At 38.7% G+C, this 20015-nt stretch overlaps 1 protein-coding gene across 9 annotated transcripts in view; it reads right to left on the bottom strand.

Moving 5' to 3' along the window:
- The window catches only part of CTNND2 (catenin delta 2), a 669045-nt gene that overhangs the window by 538729 nt on the left and 110301 nt on the right, over positions 1-20015 (bottom strand). For all 9 annotated transcript variants that reach the window (XR_007205226.1, XM_048311841.1, XM_048311789.1 and 6 more), the window contains exon 2: positions 9529-9662. Coding sequence is in view for 8 of the 9 variants with exons in the window: in XM_048311841.1 (XP_048167798.1) it covers positions 9529-9662 (134 nt within the window). In the remaining variant the exon portion in view is untranslated. The remainder of the gene's footprint in view (positions 1-9528; positions 9663-20015) is intronic.

Here is a 20015-nt window from a genome sequence, read left to right as displayed (position 1 = left end):
ATGTCATTCCAGATTACTCAGATCGTTATGTTGGAGGGCGCTAGAAATCCAAGTAAGGAAAGCTCAACACACAGAGGAACTAGTAATGCGTAAGACGTGGGTCTGAAAAATGTAAAGAATAATGCTTTTTGAGAAGTCCAGGAAAAAAAATGTGGCAACTAAAGGAACAGAGATGAAATTTGGGAAGTACAGCTCACATTTTGAAGCAACTAAAGAAATAGTCTATAAGCAGCTATCTGCTCTGTTACAATCCAGACTAAAGAAACTGAGGGAATACTAACAGAAACAGAAGTTTTACTCTTTTTGCTGTCGAGCAGATAACCAGTGACAGGTTTTTCCTTACAAAAGTTGGTGTCACAAGTGATTATTACCCAAAAAGGTAAATTTCTACACAGGAGAAAAAAAGATTTCCAATCACATGTTGGAAAATCAGGGGCCAAAGAGCTGCAACAGATCAAAGACATCCCCACCCCACACAGCCCCCCTACACACTCACTTAGACACCCATAATGAAGGAATGCTCTGAAAAGATAAATAGAGGCTGCATGACCTGAAGGCTCAGGGGAGAATAATGGCATGATTGATCACAAACGTTGAAAAGGAAGTCAAACTCATCTCCCTGCCAAGGGAAACCCAAGGGTGCCTTTGTTTTAGACAAACTGACTGTATCAGTGAAGTATTTCTACTGTTTGCCTAAGTGCCTGTCCCTGAATGAAAGGAATGTAGACCCAGAGCAAAACAAAAGTAGTTTCAGAGGTTAAGCTAGTTAGTTTTAGCTTCTGGTTAAAATAATATAACTTCTGTATGTACTGGAGTTGCTTATAAATTATGATCCTATAACTCTGATCAAGGGTATCTTTTACTCATATAACTGTAATATGTGCTTAGATTATTGTTTTATGTTTTTCTGCAGAGCCCAGTCATGTCCTTGGCAAGTGACTTTTCCTGCTGTGATTCCACCTACCATGAGTGACTGATAAAGTTCCAATGCAACAGCAGACTCCAGGCAATTGGGCTGAGCTGGGATTCACCTCCTGGGAGACCTGCCTCACTCCCCGGTGGCTGCCAGTCTTGAGCTCCAGCCATGTAGGACAGGTCATGCTACTGGACTCAGAGGGTGATGGAGGAAGGAATATGGTCCCCACTGGGGAGCTTAGCTTGCTGAATAGCTTTATGTAAATTATATGGAACTCTTCATGAACCAAGTAACTCTTTTCTGAAGAGAGTTCTGGCCTTCAGTTGACTTCGACGAACACATTTCCTTCTGGGGACTGGGGGATGCTCCGCATCATGATGCTGAGCCTGTTCTGGATAATTGAATTCCATTTATATAGTATCAATTGTATGGTGCAATTGATGTACTCCTTTAACTGTAATTTCTACTTCAATTGTGATTAGTCCATTGTTGTGCCACTTTCAAATCAAAATCTCCTGTAACTGCAACTAACATCAAATTAATTAAACTTTTTTCTTTATATGAAAGAGTCTTCCACATGTATCCAAAAAAACATGCTCAAAGAGTATTGTGCTAATGACAAGGTCTCAAATAAAGTTTAAGCTGATATCACCTCATTTCTACCCCTTAGAAAAAATAAATTCACAGTGAAACCTCTTAAAAAATAAAAGGGAGAAAAAGCTCTTTGGGCCTCAGGACTTGGATTTGCTCTTTGCATAGAAAAAGAAAACTCATTAAGAGTAGCAAGGAACCCCCACAAAAAGTCTGGCTCCACTAGTAAGCATGTTGTAGGTTATCCATCTAAAGCCTTCCTCCAAAATAAAGTAGGTGATGTTTTACCTGAAATGCAATGTTATGAATTATGAATTAAGCAATTAATTTGTCTAGAACTATGAATCTTCAAAGTTTTTTTTTTTAAAGATAATGTCCTTTACTGCCCTTTTTTCCCTTTACACTGGGAAGATCCTCATGAGAAGCAATTAGAATTCACCAGAAATTTCAGAGATTAACACATTTTCACCTCAGAGAAGGAACAAAGAGAAGTACATGTTCCACATGCTGAAATGAATTTATTGTGTTATTCTAAACTGGTTTATTCTTATAACTCTGTAACTCACAGACTAAGTTAATGTTATTTGGGTAGTAATGTACCCAAATAACATTAAGTCTAATGTTACTACTCTGGGGTAGACTTAAGTTTAAACTCAGTTTAGCATTTGCTGGGTTCTAGTTTTCATGTATGGGGATAAACAGAATTGTAATGTATTTTATCAAAACATAAAATGCATAGAATTCAGCTACTCCTAAAGTAGTTTTACCTAAAAATACAGAAGATTTAAACTACCCACATGAAGGCAAGAGTTTCATTTGGCAGCAAATGCATCAGGAGTAGAAAATAATATTATGTGAGAAAACACAGAGAAACAGATGGGGAAACACAACAGAAGTAGTAAAGTTTTCAAAATTACATAAAAGGAACAAAAATTGCTAAACTAATTACAAAAAGCAAATCTACTTCAAAAATCCCATTTAAAATTTAAGTTTTAAGAGCAAGCTGCATGAAAAGTACTGGCAAGACAACTTAAAGGAAACGGGTCACTGTGGAATCTGGAAAATGCTTTTTAGTGCTGTTTTTGGGGTTTTTTTTTCATTTCCCAGGAAGACAGAAGAAATAAAAGCAATCACTAACTGAAGCATTCAGAGTTTTGTCTTTTTAAAGCACTTAATTTTCTCTGTAGAAGAGGTGTGGTGGTTTTGAAAGCCATGGAACTCAAGCCTCAAATATTCTCTGTGCAAAGGGAAATTACTGTCGATGGATATTGCCTAATTCAAGCACAGAAAGAGAAAACTGCCGAAAACAGGTTAGATAGCTAAGTCTCATAAAGATTGTAACTTATTTTTAGAGAAAGAAGTGGGGCAGAGCTGTGGGGGACACACCCAAAACTTCCATCCCCCTGTACAATTATATAGGCATATTATGGTGAACTTTCCTAATAATGCCAAGTATTACATGAAAGTTGGTTAAATTCATGGCCCAAAGAGTATGTTTACAACAGCCATGCTAAAAAGCCCAATACTTGCAAACAAGTTGACACTTGGTTCCAACTGCCCTTCACCAAAAGGGAAAGCAACTCACTCGACCTCCTATAACCCAGAGCTGCCATCTCATTTTTTCGTATTTCCTACCCACTCAGCTTCCCAGCAGCATTCCCCACACGGCTGCTAAAGTTCGTGTTTCCCAGAACAATAGAGGGAGATGCATCAGAACAGGAAAAGGCACAACTTGACTTGCTTCTTGTAAGTATTTTAAGCTCAGATCTCCCTCTTAAGTGACTTTGAGGTGAAATAAAGACTCTCTTCCACTATGCTGGTTATAAAAGTCAGGTTTAGGAGTGAAAGCACTTTATGTTTAAAAAAGCCCTAATGAATGATACTGGAGAGAAAGTCATCAATGATCTTAAAAAAGTTATAAATGTAATACATTAAAATGTTAGAAATTCAATATACTAAAATTTAAATTCTGTTGGCATTGAGATCAATATTATTACTTTCATAGGGTATCTTTATTCCAAGTTTGAAATTGTTCCACTAATGGCAAAAAAATAATCTAAGGCAGAAGAGCTTTTGCATTACCAAAAGTATGTTCATATACTGGCTGCCTGATAAGAAAGGATACTTTGCTTTTCTTTGTGATGGCCTTCCTTAATGCTTTAAATTAGCATTAGACTGAGCTGTTGCTAAGTGGCATTCTATCCAGCTTCTCTGAAATTCTTGGCTTTGAAAGACTAATTTTTCAACATTACTTCAAGTCAAAATAGTATCATATTTAACTCTAATTTTATTCTGATAATTAGCATTTTCTTCCCTCTCTTCAAAGATGGTTTTGCTCGGAGGATATATTGCCTCAATACTCTTCTATCACACTAAATATTCACAGAAACCTTTCCACTCCCAGCTTATTTCAAACCATCCCAAAAATGTTTTGGATTATCACTACAACCTTTTATCAGTGAAGCAATTTTTAGTTTCTTAATACTGCATCTACTATGGCTACTGTGCCTTTGGCAAGACTTAAAGAGATACAGGCTTCTGAACAGGAATAACTATTACTTGTCTACGTCTCCAGTCTTGTTAACTTCTGTTTCCTGAGAAGCACAACATGAATACACTCAAGGCTGCTCCAAAGAACTGCGTGAAACCTGTCCCAGACTAAATCAGGAACCTGAGAATCTTATAGAGTAGGGTGGATAGTAACTATATTAAATTATTTCCTTCTTCAACAGGCAATGTGATGGCACTCTTCAAAACTTCTCCACTCAGCTTGCCATTTCCAGTAGTGGAGTTGTGCATCTCAAAAGCAATTCCCATCAACCTGAAGATGTATCTGGGAAGCACTAGCTACACTCCAAAGCTTCATATTTCAATATGTTGGTCTGTCCAGCAACTTAGAAGCATGGTATCCACTGTATAGACTAGTGCTACTCTAAGTATATCATACAGCCAGGTCCAGTTCTTGTCTTAAATGAATATATTAATGAAAATAGAAGAGGAATATCTCTCTGGAATATTTTAAAACCCAACTGGAAACAAGGGACTTCTATAACTAAGGAAGTGAGTATATTGACATGCTACTTAAGAGAGATTATGAGACAAATATCTATTGATTGAATATAATTAGCATGGGTTTGAAATAGAGCCCCTAAAACTTTTAAAGGTGGAAACAGAGCTTGCTGTTTGAAGGGAAGCAAGACATGAGTATATCATAATTGAACCTATTTAGGAAACCTGCTGAGCACTTGATATTACTAGAGTAATTACTGGTACCCATAAGGCAAGAATGGGGTTTTATTTTGGTGAATATCACATATCACAATATGCAATGCATTATATTAGGGAAAACAGTGCATATGTTATTCTGTAATCAGATTTGGGGGCCCAAAATTTGGATGACTGTATGAAATGTCATGACCTGCTGGTCAGACTAGATGATTTCACATCTCTTCTGGACTTAAGGCCTTAAAAAAAATAGCCTGAATTGAAACATCCATCTAGATATGGGATTTTTTTTCTAAAACTTCAATCATGATATAAAGACACAAGGAACACAATCTGGCAGAGCAAAGAAACAATCTTGGAACTTCTACAGCCATTTCTATCTGCAGTGTTACTTATATGTACCTATATAAGATGTGCATGGCATACATAATCGTTTCCAAAGAGTACTAACACCTGATGTAAAAGTTTACTTAAGTCAGATATATTGCCCTTATTTAATACTGACATGAATAATAACACTTAGTAATTATTGCCCTGTGATTTTTAATATAGTTTCAAATCACAATTGCCTGACAAACAAGTAACTTTCTAGTGGAAAAACATAGTAAATATTAAAAGCAACATAAGTCATGTTAGGAAAAAACCACATCTTACAAAGCCAAAAAAACCCCACAGAACCCAACCCAAAAAACCCAAACCAAACCCAAAAGCCACCAGCAACCAAAAAAGCCAAAGACTTCTGTTCTCTCTGGAATCAGCAGTAGGATTTAAAGACCATATTAATCAATACTGATTTGAACGGTGTGAGAAATATTTCGAAAGAATTAGTCTAAATGTTTTTCTTGAGAGGGTGAAATGAAGACAGGCAACTGGAAACAAGTATCTTTATTTGAAATAGGTATGTATAAAAACAGATTCAAAAGAAATATTAAACATTGGCATAAGTTCTTTGCATAAGTTTTCTGAAAGGGAAAGCTGTTCTCTGAAACAGGCTACTACTAAGATGCTAAAGGAATCTAGAGCCACAAAGAAAATAAAAGAGATGTATGGTACTATTTCTGAGTTGAAAATAGCTGTCCATACTTCAAGATGGATCTCACTCTTAGGAAATTACTTTATCTCATGTTTTCCAAGTGTCTCTATAAAAATTAAATCTGCCAAAACAAGCCTCTGCTAGGTCACTACAATCCTCCTCAGCTTCCAAGGGAGCAGTTTTCTGTATGCCAAGAACCAAAGTACTGTCAACCATATATGTCTGGAGACTTTCAGGAAAAGCATCAGCTTCATTACATATTTACTCAAAAGGCTCCCCAGCAGCTATTTCCACCTTCAAAGGAGCATCATCAATAGCTCTCTTCCCAGGATGTTTTTGAACAAGTGGGCTCAGAAGTCTCTTTTGCAGGTGGAAATTCCCAATCAGAAGCACATCACACTTTTTGCAGAAGTAGCTGAATCTATCACATATATCCTCACAAATTAGATCCCTGATGTCACTTTTTTGTTGAAGAATCTTTCCCATATTTACAGATACAAAAACAGATGACAAAGCACAAAGAAAAACGGCTTTATGTTTTCTAAAATCTGTGAAGCATTGGGCCAAAGGTATATCATAAGAAAGAAAAAAAATCCTTCTTCATACGCTTTATACAGCATGGAAAACTGAAATGATGTGTTTATTGGTCGATTTCTCTTTAAAGAACTTGATACTGTCTAAAAAACCACAAAAAAACAAACAAAAACCAGACCAAAACCCCAAAACAACAGTTTCCATTTTCACAGAAGTTATTTACTGTTCCTCTTCATAAGGACTGCTCAAAAACAGCTAAGTCAAAGGTCACTGCCTGGCATCTCATGGTTTCTTAGACATACAGTGACTGATTCTGATCTTGCCTCCAGCAGTGCCATCTGACCTTAAGAAAGTAAGCAGCAAGGGATAAGAAATGGATTCATGTTCCGTATCTATCACTTCTCAATTGCATCTCTGAAGTCTGAAACCCAGAAGTGAATCAGCATGCTTGTCCAGAGGTAAAACACAAATGAAATGGCCTGTATTTTAAAGCAAGGAGTTCTGCATTTGCATTTCTCAAAATCAACCAAACTCCTCAACAGCAAAATACTTCCGTATTTTCTCTCCTTTTCTGTATTTTCTGGCTCCTATTTCTCTTTTGACAGATATCCTCAGCTTGAAAAGCATGTGGCTAAATCTTCTGATCGAGTCACGCCAATCATGTGTGTCACTTTACATCTGACATATAAAGCACAATTTTTCAACCCAGTAAACTTTTTAGGCCCAATAAATCAGTTCCTCAAAATATGACAGCACAGGCATATGAATTTTTCAAACTAAGCACAACAAAACTTAACATTTTCTGAATAAATCATTTAAGTTTCACATAAGAGATTTAAGTAGAGGAAATAAATACAATATTTATTACTACTTCTCTGTGCCTTTCCTGTATCCTGCCCTCTTCAAAGATTGCAAACAGCTTTTACAGTCATCAGTACCATAAATACCACAGTTTATTCTGTTGCCATCACTCAGCAATAATGTTCTATTCATTTTATGAGAGGTAACACATGATGTTACCCCAAGTGTTCCATGAGAAAAAAAATGTAAGAACACCTTTTAAAGCTAAACATCAGCATAGATGAAGAAAATATAATATACTTCATTTGTTGAAAAACACCTTAATTATGATTGATATGTTGAAAAACACCTTAATTTCTCTACATTAGCAGTACTTTTGAACAATTGTGTCTATTTAACTCTAGGTATATTTTTGGCTACAATCAAAGGGCATATAGAGCAAAATCACAAACCAGACAGTAAAGCAACTCATTCCTTCTTCTAAAAAGCAGGTGGCTACCCATTTGAACAGTCAGTTAGAAACTTAACTTCATTTACTCCCATAATGGCGAATCAGTGCAATGTATTTCATCTGTCTGAAGCACAGGATTGTGGCATTACCTAGAATTTTTCCACCAGAACGTTCAATAATGGAAGTGTGTCAAAACACAATGCTGTGGGGAAAAGAAGAAGCCCAAAAGCAGGTTTGGGGTTTGTTGTGGTTTATTATTATTATTAACATTATTATTATTATTATGGCTTGTTTTGGAGCTTAGTACAGTCTTCCAGCTTCAAGGTAAGTCTGACTAGAGATACCTGTCAAGAAAAAAGTTTCCTTAAGAGAACCTGTTACATTGTGGTACCTTGTACCACAATGGTTCAAGACATCATCTTTTTAGTCAGCAGAACCTTAGGTTAGCTGGCTAGGCTCTTCTTGGTGTTAAGTGAATGCAGAACTACTTTATTACAGGCTCCTTTTTGCAGTGGTCCTCAAGAATCAGAAATAACTTTGCTAATATATTCCCACTTGAAACCCTTTTCATCTAGTGGAGTCAGCACCAATTCCCTCTGGTACTCAATTAATTGATTTATAGGGGTGGGAGGTTCATTTGTAAAACACATAACCAGGTATAAACCAGCAATCCTCACAACACCCAACAACAGAGAAGCTCTTGTCACTGTTGCATACAGTGATTCATATTCCAACAGCAGATATATCATCTCCTATGTATGTAACTTCCCTGTACATTTGCATCAGAGAGTCAAAAACTAAGGCAGGTATTTTTCTACAAAATAATGCAGTGACACAGGCTGAAACACTGGTAACATGCACAAGTAATGTTATTGACTTGGAAGAGAATACAAGCATCTAAACCATGGGCAATTTTCAATTCCAATGATATTTCATAAATCTCAAAACAAAACTCCACATTACAACATTTCTTTCTTGAACTCCTCTTTTCAGAACAGAAAATATGACTAATCTTTAACACCCAAAAGAGAGAACTGGCATATAGCAAAAAACCCAATGAAGACTGATGTCATAATTTTTATAAAATCTCTACAACTCAACAGCCATTACTCCAGTGCTGGTAGACCTCATAAGCTGAATTCTTGCATTAATTTAAATCAAGAAGCAGTGAATGTCTTTGGCAGGGAAAGATCTCTACTTTATAATGGGAGAACCAATTCAGACACCTTCATCAAGGAGAAAGCTGCCTAAAAGCAGCAGATTTTAATGTCTCTCTTTGGAATGTTGATGTTGTTGAACCAAACGAGGTAGTGAGAGAGACCAGTTTGAAATATTAACCATCTCCTAATGTACAGAATGGCATTAAAAGCAAAAACTCTGACACTCAGCCCACAAAAGTTCACATTAAAATGTCCAAACCTGTCTTACTAGCATCAAACAGACCATCACACTGAAGACCATTTCTGTGAAAATTTCTAATATTTTGGTTTTAATCATCCAAAACTGAGTGCCTCTATCTATACCCAGTTTTGCCCTGAAATAATCTCATATCAAGTTTTACACAAAAACCTCCAAAAACATGTATATAAATTTTAAAATCCTAGGACTCTTACTAATCCTTTAAAAATTCTACAATAACACATCTTCTCTGCAATTCAGGTATCTATAACTCTTACATGCCACGTATACTCTAACTCCACATGCAGACTGCCAACAATAAAATGAGAGATCTCTGAAAACCACCATCCACAGTAAAGAGTGAAAGTGGAGAATAAAATGAGCAATTCAATTAAATTATGTTAAGGAATGTAGGAAAAGCTTACAGAAGCCTACTAACACTGAAGAAATAGTTAACATTCTTTGCAGTATGTGTTTGTCAACTAAATTATTCAGATATCAGCTATGAAACATTTGTAAAAAAAACCCCATTAAATCATACTATTGTGTTTTCTAGCCACAGATGCATCGCTTGCCTACCTGTTCTTTGACTGAAGCTAGAATGGCAGAGGTTGTCTCAGTTTCAGAGCCATCACCATTGGATGTGTTCAACACAGGACTAAGGGAACTTGTCTTGTCAGAAGACGAGGGCTGGTCTGGAACAGGCATAGTTTCTGCAGTTCATGGAAAAATAAAACAATGAATTTGTTATCATAAACCTGATAAATATCAGAATTGTATACATATAAGTATAATAATACTCACTTAAGGTAAAAATTACAGAACATGCTTCTTTTCTGTAATATAGAATCCGTAATGTAGAATATATCACTTATTTAAAACTAAAATTATTTCTGAATTAATTATACCAAAAAAAAAAAAAAAAAATCTCCCAGTCTACCTCTGAAATATTCACCATCAGTACATTTGGAGAGGATTCAAATAATTTATAGCTGTGATTTTTGTATAGTATTCCAGTGGCAGCACGCAGCATAAAATTACAGCATCATGAAAGTAATGAATCATGAAACGCTTGGCAAACAGAAAACCAACAAATGATACATGAGAGAAGTAGAAACCATCTAGTGTTGACTTGCTAACACACATGATTATTTAACATGTATTGTATTTTAAGCCTAGGTAACTTTCATACTCTTTCTTCTAGTCTAGAAGGTGATTTTGAGAACATTTTATCATAGTATTTTTGAGAAAAACAGCACATCAATTGTTAAGCTCTTTTTGAGACCTCTTAGCAAAAAAAGAAAAGAAGAATCTTAGCACTTGAAGGCATTTCTAGCATTTCTTTTTAGAGGGCAAAACAGTGGTGTGACTGTGGAGTGATTTATCTTTCCAAAGGCTAAGCTGTAGGGTAGTGTCTCTGTTTAAAAAGCACTATAGGCACATCTCCAGAGGCAGACATGTTGTGCCACATTCCAGAAGTAAAGGAACAGAGAGGCAGCTTGCATGGTTATGCACAGGCACGATAGGATAAAGTCCCGTTCATGTGGGAGCTGGCCAGAATTATTCTGTGGAAGAGAAGTGGCCCACAGGCTGCCAGCTGGATGGGCCTCCTAAAGAGCCAGTGGGGATATTCCAAGCACTCATCACTTGCATCTGAAGCAAAACTCCTGCCTTGGCTCTATTCTGCTAAAATATATAATAATAGAGCTTTTCCTGGAAGAAGTGATAAGACTGAAAACAGTAGGAAAGGGCAGCTGGTAAAAGCAAATACAAAATTCAATACCCAGACCAAGCATCCCCTCATTGGTCTGCCATGGAATTAGAGATCTAAAAGAAGGGAAGATGACATTCTATAAAGCTTTGTCTCTGAAGCCACAGTGCTGCCCAAGAACACACATTTAGCCCAGCCGGGTAGCATTTTTCAAAAGCTTTCTAAAGCTCAAGACACTGGCATACATATGCAAGACAAAACCATGAAAACACAGATCATTCATAAAAAAGCCAGTTATTTGTTGAAAGAAAAATATCCCTAAATTTCAGGCTAGGTTAGTTTATATATTGAAGAATGTGATTAAATATGATTTTAATTAACAAAGCTACACATTTTCATACAGCTTATTTTTTGTAAGTAAATCTTACTGAGAATGGTAAATACTGATTCTTTGGCTCCGATAATGTCCTTGCTCCAAACACACACACACACACTATTTGAAGTTAAACTATAAAAACTTGGAGGATATACCTGCCTTCTTCTATCATGAGTACAAGCAGACCATACAAAACTTCCCAGTACCTCAATCTAAAATGACTTTTTGAATTACATTTTCTTGTTTTGTTAAACAAAAGAATTGGCTTCTGTTATAAGAAGTTAATTAGTTTGTGACATACAATTAAACTTGCTACTGTTTTGTAAAGTACCACAGAAAAGACATATAGGCACACACATATAAATGCTACTTCTGTTACCTTGCTTTCAAACAATCTAGTTGTTTTATTTTCTTAGTAAATTAATAATTAAATTACCATAGTAGAAACAAAAGTAGTTTTCTTTTCGTGTGGCTATTTACCTAAAAAAAAAAAAAAAATACAGATGGCCTAATAATGGATTTTGTAGCCTGATTTTGTAGAGTGACATTTGCAGAAATCACTGTAAATAGTGCAGAAATCACTGCAACACTCCTTGCTATCAACTCCGTAGCCTGTGAAGTCTGCAAGAGACCACGGGCACATGAGTGAGGCTGCCACCCTTGCATACACTCGCTCTAGGTGCTGGGTGCTTCCTGCTCGGGGCAGCTCACCGCGGGGACACGTGGAACTACAACAGCATGAGGCTCAAAGAACTGCGTCCCGAGACTGGGAAGAAACACCAGAGCTGTGAATGAGGCGCCTGGTGAAATGTTTTCAGGCGCACTGGCTGAGAGCAGCTCCCCTGCTGCATCCTGCTTTCCCTGCAGTGGTGAGGAAGCTTTCTGGGAAAAGCCCCTTTGTCTGCTTAGGTCATCCCCACGCTCCCCCAGGGCTGCCTGACCCCAGGGCGGGGAGGCTCTGCTGAATCGGCTGTTTCATAAACATTCGCCCGAGGAGGTAAAACCCAGCAAAGTAAACGAGACTGGGAGTCCAGAACTACACAAAATGCTTGCCCTAGCACAAACGGTCCAGAACATTTAAAGGGTATTTGAGAGGGACTGAAAGGCTGCATGGCCAACGGGGAAGCTGCTCTGTGACCAAAAAGATGCTACTTGGTATGACAACAACAGTTTTTATGTGAGTTCAAAACAATTCCATCCATGAGAGACAGGCAGCAATTGCCTGCTGCTATTGTCAACTTCTTTTAGGGCTATATTCAACTTCACTAAATTTTAATTTTTAGGCTGTAATTTTTAAAACTCTTTGTTTCCACCAAAGAACACTTCAACAACTGCTTTAGTAATCTACATTTGCAAGGATCAGTTTACATGGAAGAAAATCTGATTACAAAATCAACTACTGTCATAAACTGTACTTGCCTCAAATAGGCTCAATATCTCTAACATTCTGCAAACACTGCATGTTTCCATAATTTGCTTGTCTTTTTGGGTTTTTTTTTTTTAACATATAGATCTTAAAAGGGGGGGGGGGGGGGGGGAAATATAAGAAAAGGCATGCTGCACATGTCCTCTTCATCTAGAAACAGAGAAATCAAAATAAATGTCTCTGCCATTAAAAGGAATGTTTTGTGCCCCTGTTAAAATATTTCTTCTGGCCAGAGAATGTAATTTCAAATATCTATCTCATGAGTTCAGTTTATACTATGGTTGCTCAAGGGGAAAGAGTGCAGCCAATAGCACTTAGTAGGCCAGTATCCTTGGATCTACAGCTCTGTGTCATCCAGCTGAACTGTTAACACTAGAGACTGTAACAGTTATTTCTTCATTACTTAAATTTGTATGAGAGATACCATACAGAAAGAAAATACAGAATGAGTTTTCACAAGCAACAGAGATGCTACTATACTGAAGGTAGTTAGATTAAAAAAAACCCCACACATGACTCAGCAACATGGATCAGTGTTTTCAACAGCAAACACCAACACAGCAATGGCACATTTGCACACCTATTCAGATATGAACTTTCAATTTAGCTCAGTCTTCAGAATAAGAAATTGGAAATTCTCAGGTTTCAATGGGAATTAAAACTGCCAGTACTGTAGAATTACAAAAAATATGATTGAAATGAGCCTCTGTGCCCCTAGCCTGCTACCAAGTCTCTAAACAAGGCAGATTTTTTCCTGTCATTCCACATATTTAACACACAGAACCAGTCCTGCACAGCCTCTCTCACTGCTGACTCCCTTAGCCAGCTCCCTCTGCTCCAGGCTCCACTGGCCGTATCAGTAGAAAACTTGCTTTGCTGTTTAATATAACACATGTAAGCTCCCTGTTTCCTGCACAGTTCAGCATGGACACAAAAAAACCGAACAATTCCATCAGCTCTCTTCAAAACAGCATTTTCCCACAGAATGATGATGACCACAGTACCTTTCCTTCTTCTCTGGCTTCCCTAAAAAAGCCACCCCAATTCTTTTCATTTTTCATCATAAAATAAGTTGGCTGATAGCCTTTTAACTCACACTCCCGGGAATTTAACACCAAAAACAAAGGGAAAATTAGAGCGAGTACAAGAAGAAAAATAAAAGCTAAGCAGCTTAACACAGTACACCATAGCTGAGAAACTACTAAAAGTAAATTGGCTACATTTAATTTCCACAACAGCAACACTATTTCCTATCTGTGTCACAAAAACACAGATGAGATTCTGTAAGTCAGAGCATATACACACTCCTGAGAGAACCAAATTAAAATCTTAGACGATCATAGACAGATGAACAGGGAAAATACTACCAGCCTTTTGGGAACATACTGGGAAGTCAGACATAAATAATTCATGGCTTCCCGTATTCCAAAGCGCTGGCAAAATTCTGTCTAGGGTTTGACCCTTTTTTTTTACCCTGTCTTTCTAAGAGCATCTAAAAACTTTATCTCAATTTAACGAAATAACCCAACAAGCCTATAAATCCAAGCAAGACCATCCTCTCCTCACCTGGGTGCAGGTGTCCGGGTGTCGGCTCTGCGGAGCGGCCGGGGCTGCCCGGGCCGGGCCCAGGCGGTGCCAGCGGCTGCAGCGGCCCCAGCGCAGGGCACGGCTGAGCCCCTCAGCCACGGGCGGGCGGGCGAGAGCCCCGGAAAAAGCCTGGCCAAGGGAGGGCAAAACGCTGCCCGGCAGCCAGGGCTGAGCGGGGGAACCGTGCGGGAAACAGCCCTGCGAGCCTGAGGGGACAGCGGGAGCGGGGACGGAGGCGGGAGAGACCCGGCACGGATGGCCCTGGGCCAGGGAGAGACCCCGGCGGGACAGGGGCTTCCCTGCGGCCACTGGAATGGACCCACACTGGAGCAGGGATAATGTGAGGAGAAAGCCCAGTAGAAAACTGCCTGGCAAAAATGGACCTGGAAGCCGTCTGAACATGAGCCACCATGTGCCTAGGTGGCCAAGGCCAAAGGCATCCTGGCCTGTATCAGCAATAGCGTGGCCAGCAGGACCTGGGCAGTGACTGTCCCTCTGTACTCGGCACTGGTGAGGCCACACCAAAACCCCTGTGTTCAGTTCTGGGCCCCTCACAGCAAGAAGGACACTGAGGTGCTGGAGAGGGTCCAGAGCAGCTGAGGGAGCTGGGGTTGTTTAGCCTGGAGAAAAGGAGGCTCAGGTGAGACCTTATCACTCTCTACAACTGTCTGAACAGAGGGCTAGGTCTCTTCTCCCAAGTAGCACGGGATACAAAAAGAGAAAACTGCCTCAAGCTGTGCCAGAAGAGGTTTAGACTGGATTTTAGAAAAAATTTCTCCACCAAAAGCATTGCAAAGCATTAGAACAGGCTGCCCAGGGATCTGGTGTAATCATCATCCCTGGAAGTATTTAAAACACAGGTAGATGTGGTGCTTAAGGACATGGTTTAGTGGTGGACTCACAGTGTTAGGTTAATGGTTGAACTCAATGATCTCAGAGGACCATCAGTTTGTACCTCTGTGATCCAAATTTTTATGAGTGGATCACACAAGTATCTGGCAACAGTAGTAGCATGACATTCAGAAGTGGGAAATAAAAGATGGCAAAACCACATTCCTTCTGTGACCCTTGGGATAGCAGTGGATGCTGGATGGCAAGACACCCTTCCTTGTAGGAGGATTTCATGCCTTGTCTGAGGTTAATACAACCAACATAGCTAGTTCCAAGGTCAAATTGCAAAAGTCTGTTAAGGCTGAACTCAGGCACAGAGGTACATTCCACACCATAAATAAATCCTTAGATAAAAAATTTATAGGATTTAAAAGAGCATATGAAAATGGCAATGTCAGATGTTGAGGTTTCACTTAAAAGTTTAATTTTGCACACACACTTTTGCATAGGTTATTGGCAGAGATTTACTAAATGGGGAACTGTCATGGATTAGCAAGCATAGTTCCAAAAGTGATTTTCTTGTAAAGGGGGGCTTACAGCTCCTCTATGACCTGACAGAACCTATCAGCGGGCCAGTTTGAATATGGACAATTCTTTAAGGACCGCCTTTGTGGTCCACATTTAAGAATGGACAAAGCCCGGGGGAGCTCTGTCTCATTTCTGGTGCTGGGACATGTAGCTGCAGGGCCCGTATGGGGCCCACAGGGCCCGGGCCAGGCCCTGCTCGGGCCTGGAGTCATGCAGCCCTGTTCCACCCGTGGCCCCCCCACAGCCCTGCTATGTGCAGACAGAGCGGCCCAGCTCCCCCCTCTCCAGTTCCTCCGAGGAATTCAGCTGAAGCTGCCCCGCTGCCTGGCAAAGATCATGTGACCAACAGCGATAAGCGAAATTCCAGCTGGAAGACCTGGGTGAGATTAACCCTTTTAGTTCTGTGAAGAGTTGAAAACCTGAGGGAGGAGAAAGAGGAGATGCTTAAAGCTGAAATTCTGTTGTAAAGCTATGGTGGTGATAGACTATGATACATCAGAGTACCCGTTGTAATTTCATGAAGGCACGGGGGGTGGAGCGTTCAAACTGTACTTGTGAGCAAAAGTACCTGTGCTGAAATAAGCAAATGCTGAAGCAGCTGTAATTTGATGAGAAGTTTGAACAGGGAGAGATGGAAGCGATGAAGACTCTTGCTCCAGTTGGAAGGAGAAGACCTCTGTTCCAAGAAATACTCCCAGAGATGGTCCTAGAGACGAAGATGATGAGGACCCTTTTCCTCCCAGGGAAGGAGAAGGGCCTCTGTTCTTAGAGATTGAATGCTCCCAGAGATGGGTGAAGAGAACTTCTGTTTCTGAATGGCTCAACCTTAAAATTGTACCCCATTAGCTCAAGATTGGACCCTCGAAAGCAGTTGTGGGGAAAGCTGCAAGTCGTGGGAGGGGATCCTCACATGATGCGAGCGGAGAACCAGCACCAGCCCAGGCGGCTGTCTCATTGTGGTAATATCTCCATGGTATGAGCAAGAGAGACTCTTTCTAAATGGACTGAACAAGGTTATTATGGAAGTGGTAAACAGACTGAACATCTCAAGGATTGTCTTTTTACATTGTCAGTGGGAGAAGGGGGAAAGGTGGGGGGAGGAGAAGAGTTCTGAAGGTGTGGTATGATTTTACTTTTTTTTTTTTTTCTCCTTTTAGGTCTATTAATAAACTTCTTTATATTCTTTCAAGTTTTGTGCCTGCTTTGCTTTTCTCCTAATTCTTATCTCACAGAAGGTAAACACTAATGAATATTTTGGACCAAACCACTACACTAAATTGGTGTTTCTACCTGGTTACAAACTGAACCCATTACAGGAACTAAAGAAGTATAGCCATGAAGATGTCATTGGTGAAAGCAGTTTGGTGGCATAGTTCTATAATTACACGTTGCCACTCTTTCTGCTCTTTCTCAGGTGGAGTAGTTACATCTGCCTTTCACTGATCTTATTCTCCTCCTCCACATCAGAAATAACTAAGCTTCATTCATGGAAAAAAAATCTAGAAGTGAAGAAGCCACAGCATCAATGCTTAAAGAAGGAGGGAATGTTGCTTAAAGAGGCAGACTCTCATTTTTAAATATTGGATTGAAGTTCCTTTAAAAGTCACTGTTAATGCTGTTTATATAACCCAAATGTTGTATCACCCTTTCATTGGTAGAAAGTGCATATAGGTTAAAAAAACCCAAAACAAAACAACCAGGTCCAAAATGTCTGATAATCTATAGCAAAAGCCAAGTCAGCCACTACACTGGCAACAGCATCAAATTATGGAAATCAGAAAATCCAAATATATTTCTTTAATAAAAAGATATTGTGGTAAGAAACATGTACAGTGCGTACTTCCTGTACAATGAACCATTAATCAGTGAGTGCATTCGTTATGAAAGTGTAAGTCATGCTGTCTTACTGCACAGTAATCAAATCTGACATGTTACTGAACTCATCTGGAAAACCACAAATTACACTGAAGTAGCCTTGGATAAGAATCAGTCACTTAAAATAATCCAATATGCAATTATGCATCAAGAAAAACTTTTGCTTCCTTTCCTCTACCTTAGACATGCTGTGTAGAGATTACTGTATGAATACCATTTAATAATAGGCATTTCTATTGTTCCTATTAGAATTGCTCTTACCTTTGTTCTGTTGTTTCAAAAATATGCGGAATTACTTTAAAATGAAAATAATTTAATTTTTCTTTTTTTTTACCTAAAACTATTCCTACACTTAAATTTACTGTTTATGATATTGCAGTAACTAGTATAATTATGTCAAAAGGGCTAGTGTTGATTCTGTTTCTACCTGTTTGTAATTAAAAAATAAATGCAGAAATTACTCCAATGTTCTACATAATAATTGCACAGTTTCCACAGGGAACCTCAATTTCTCCCTGCATATACAAACAACAGTTGCTATTTGAAAGCCTACAGTTGTCAACAGCTTCAACATAGCAGCTTCTAACATCTGTGAGAAGCAAAAAAAAAAAAAAAAAAGATTTGGCATTGTATCTATGAACATGAAACCCACAATCTTTCATGATGTTCACTGAGTCATTCTGATAAGCTAAGAATTCTGTGGGTATAAATGATGAGTCAGAATGATACAGAATTAAATAGGCCTGGTCATTCTTGTAAATTATTATGTATATCACAAGTCATATTAGGTGCAGATATGGAGGGGGAAAAATACCCAAACCAGTAACACTCACTATTAAATATTGTAAAGTCAATTCAAATATTATCACATATGATTGGTAGACTAACAAATATGTTTACATTAGACTTTTGGAATAAGATTCCTATTGGAAGAAGTAGAAATTGGTGCTGCTTGAGAATTTAGATATGCAAGGAATCAGTTCCAGTAGGAAAGATGACCTATTATTCCTTCAGTAATCTCAAACGATGGAGGTGACTGAGGGCTGAGATAGTATTGCCTCTAGACAGCAGGACACATACCTACTAATGCTGCATTGAGTTTTTCTGCGATGAATCTGAATCCTTCAGCTGTGTGACAATGAAACAGGGCAGAGAGTCTGTAAATATGGGCCCTCCCTTCTCCTGCACACAAACCCTTTGAAATCGCAGATTTCCGTTGCTCTCCTGTCTTAGCTGACAAGCCCGGTACAATTTGTGTCTGGGTAAGTATTCTTAAAAATAGGTTGATAATCTCTTGAGTCAAAAGTAAGATAAGAAAAACTGCCAGAACCTGCCAAATACCTTGAAGGCAAAAAAGTCTTTTGATTGCCTAAGTAGTTATCACAACATCCTAAAGCATATATCTCCTATGTTGAAATTACTAAAGCAGGAAACCAGATTAATTAAAGACCTTTGGAAAGGCTTAGGCTCCATTAGGGATCAGGGATACGTGGGATTAGTCAGCACTTGTCTTATTCTAGCTAACCCATCATGAGTGCTTTCCAAACAGCAAGGGCTCTGTTTTCTTTCTAGGATTGTTCTTTGTCCATAGACTCATCCATCTCCCTGCTCACTAAGACAGGTGAGCTTGGCTTTCGTCTTCTTTTATGACTTCAGCTTGTTGCACTCGGTTATTTTAACCATACTGCATAAGGGTCTCTAAGGGTGTGAAAAAGAATTCTCTGTTTAAAATTTAGTTAAGTTGAGGTTCAGGTTCATTAAGTCATAAAATTTCTTTTTTTTCCTGCCTGCTCTTTGCAGAAGTGTGGTAGAAGATATAAAAGATCCCCACTGTCACAGTAAAGGATAAAGACAACTATATTCTAAAACCTGACAGAAGAGAAGCTATTCTGCAAAACTTCCTCCAATATTTTCCTTGTCTTAACCTGTTCTAAAGTCTGATAGATAAATATGAAATACCTAAAATTTCCTTCTCTTCCACAGATGCCTGACTCAAAAAGTCATTTCCTGAAACATTCCAAAGCCTATAGCTCAAGACAAAAAAGTTTCTTCCTCAGGAACTCTCTACTTCTGCCCTGAGACTTGAATAAAATATCTCTATTTTCCTGCTCTGCAAAGAGGAAGCAAAATGAAGGGTCTTATGTACACAATAGCCTGAGGCCTCCACAGGCTGTATCAAATATTTTCCTGCCACTATCTACATTAACAAGTGTAAGAACGCTGGAAGCCATGTGAAACCTGAAGTCTTGCCTAGTGCTTAAGCCATCTGCAATGCTTCCAAACTTTTTAGTTCACGACTATCCTGCTAAGTATTGTTTTGCTCGAGTAATGCTATAAAACTTTTTTTTTTTTTGCAAACAAGTTTTGCTTTTTGCTAAAATGTTGGCAATTTCAAGTACTTTGAATTACTTATACAGCCTGCCTCCTTAAAATGAAACAAAAATTTGAAACCATTCCCAATTATTTTTGCAGGGTAACTCAGAAGAAGTGCTTATGAGAAAAAAGGTTCAGCATTTGGCCCAAAGGACCTTGAAAAAAAGGCAAGAGAAAGATGGTCTAATTGTACATCCCTTGCTGTTTTTTCCTCTCAAACCAGAGCCAGAACCACTGCTGACCAGTGCATTGAGATTTAAAGATCAGACCCAAACCACAAAGCTAGAGCTGTATCAGTT

This window comes from Corvus hawaiiensis, chromosome 1, assembly GCF_020740725.1.
Source record: "Corvus hawaiiensis isolate bCorHaw1 chromosome 1, bCorHaw1.pri.cur, whole genome shotgun sequence".
NCBI lineage: Eukaryota > Metazoa > Chordata > Aves > Passeriformes > Corvidae > Corvus > Corvus hawaiiensis.
This window is presented reverse-complemented; position numbering and strand designations above follow the sequence as displayed.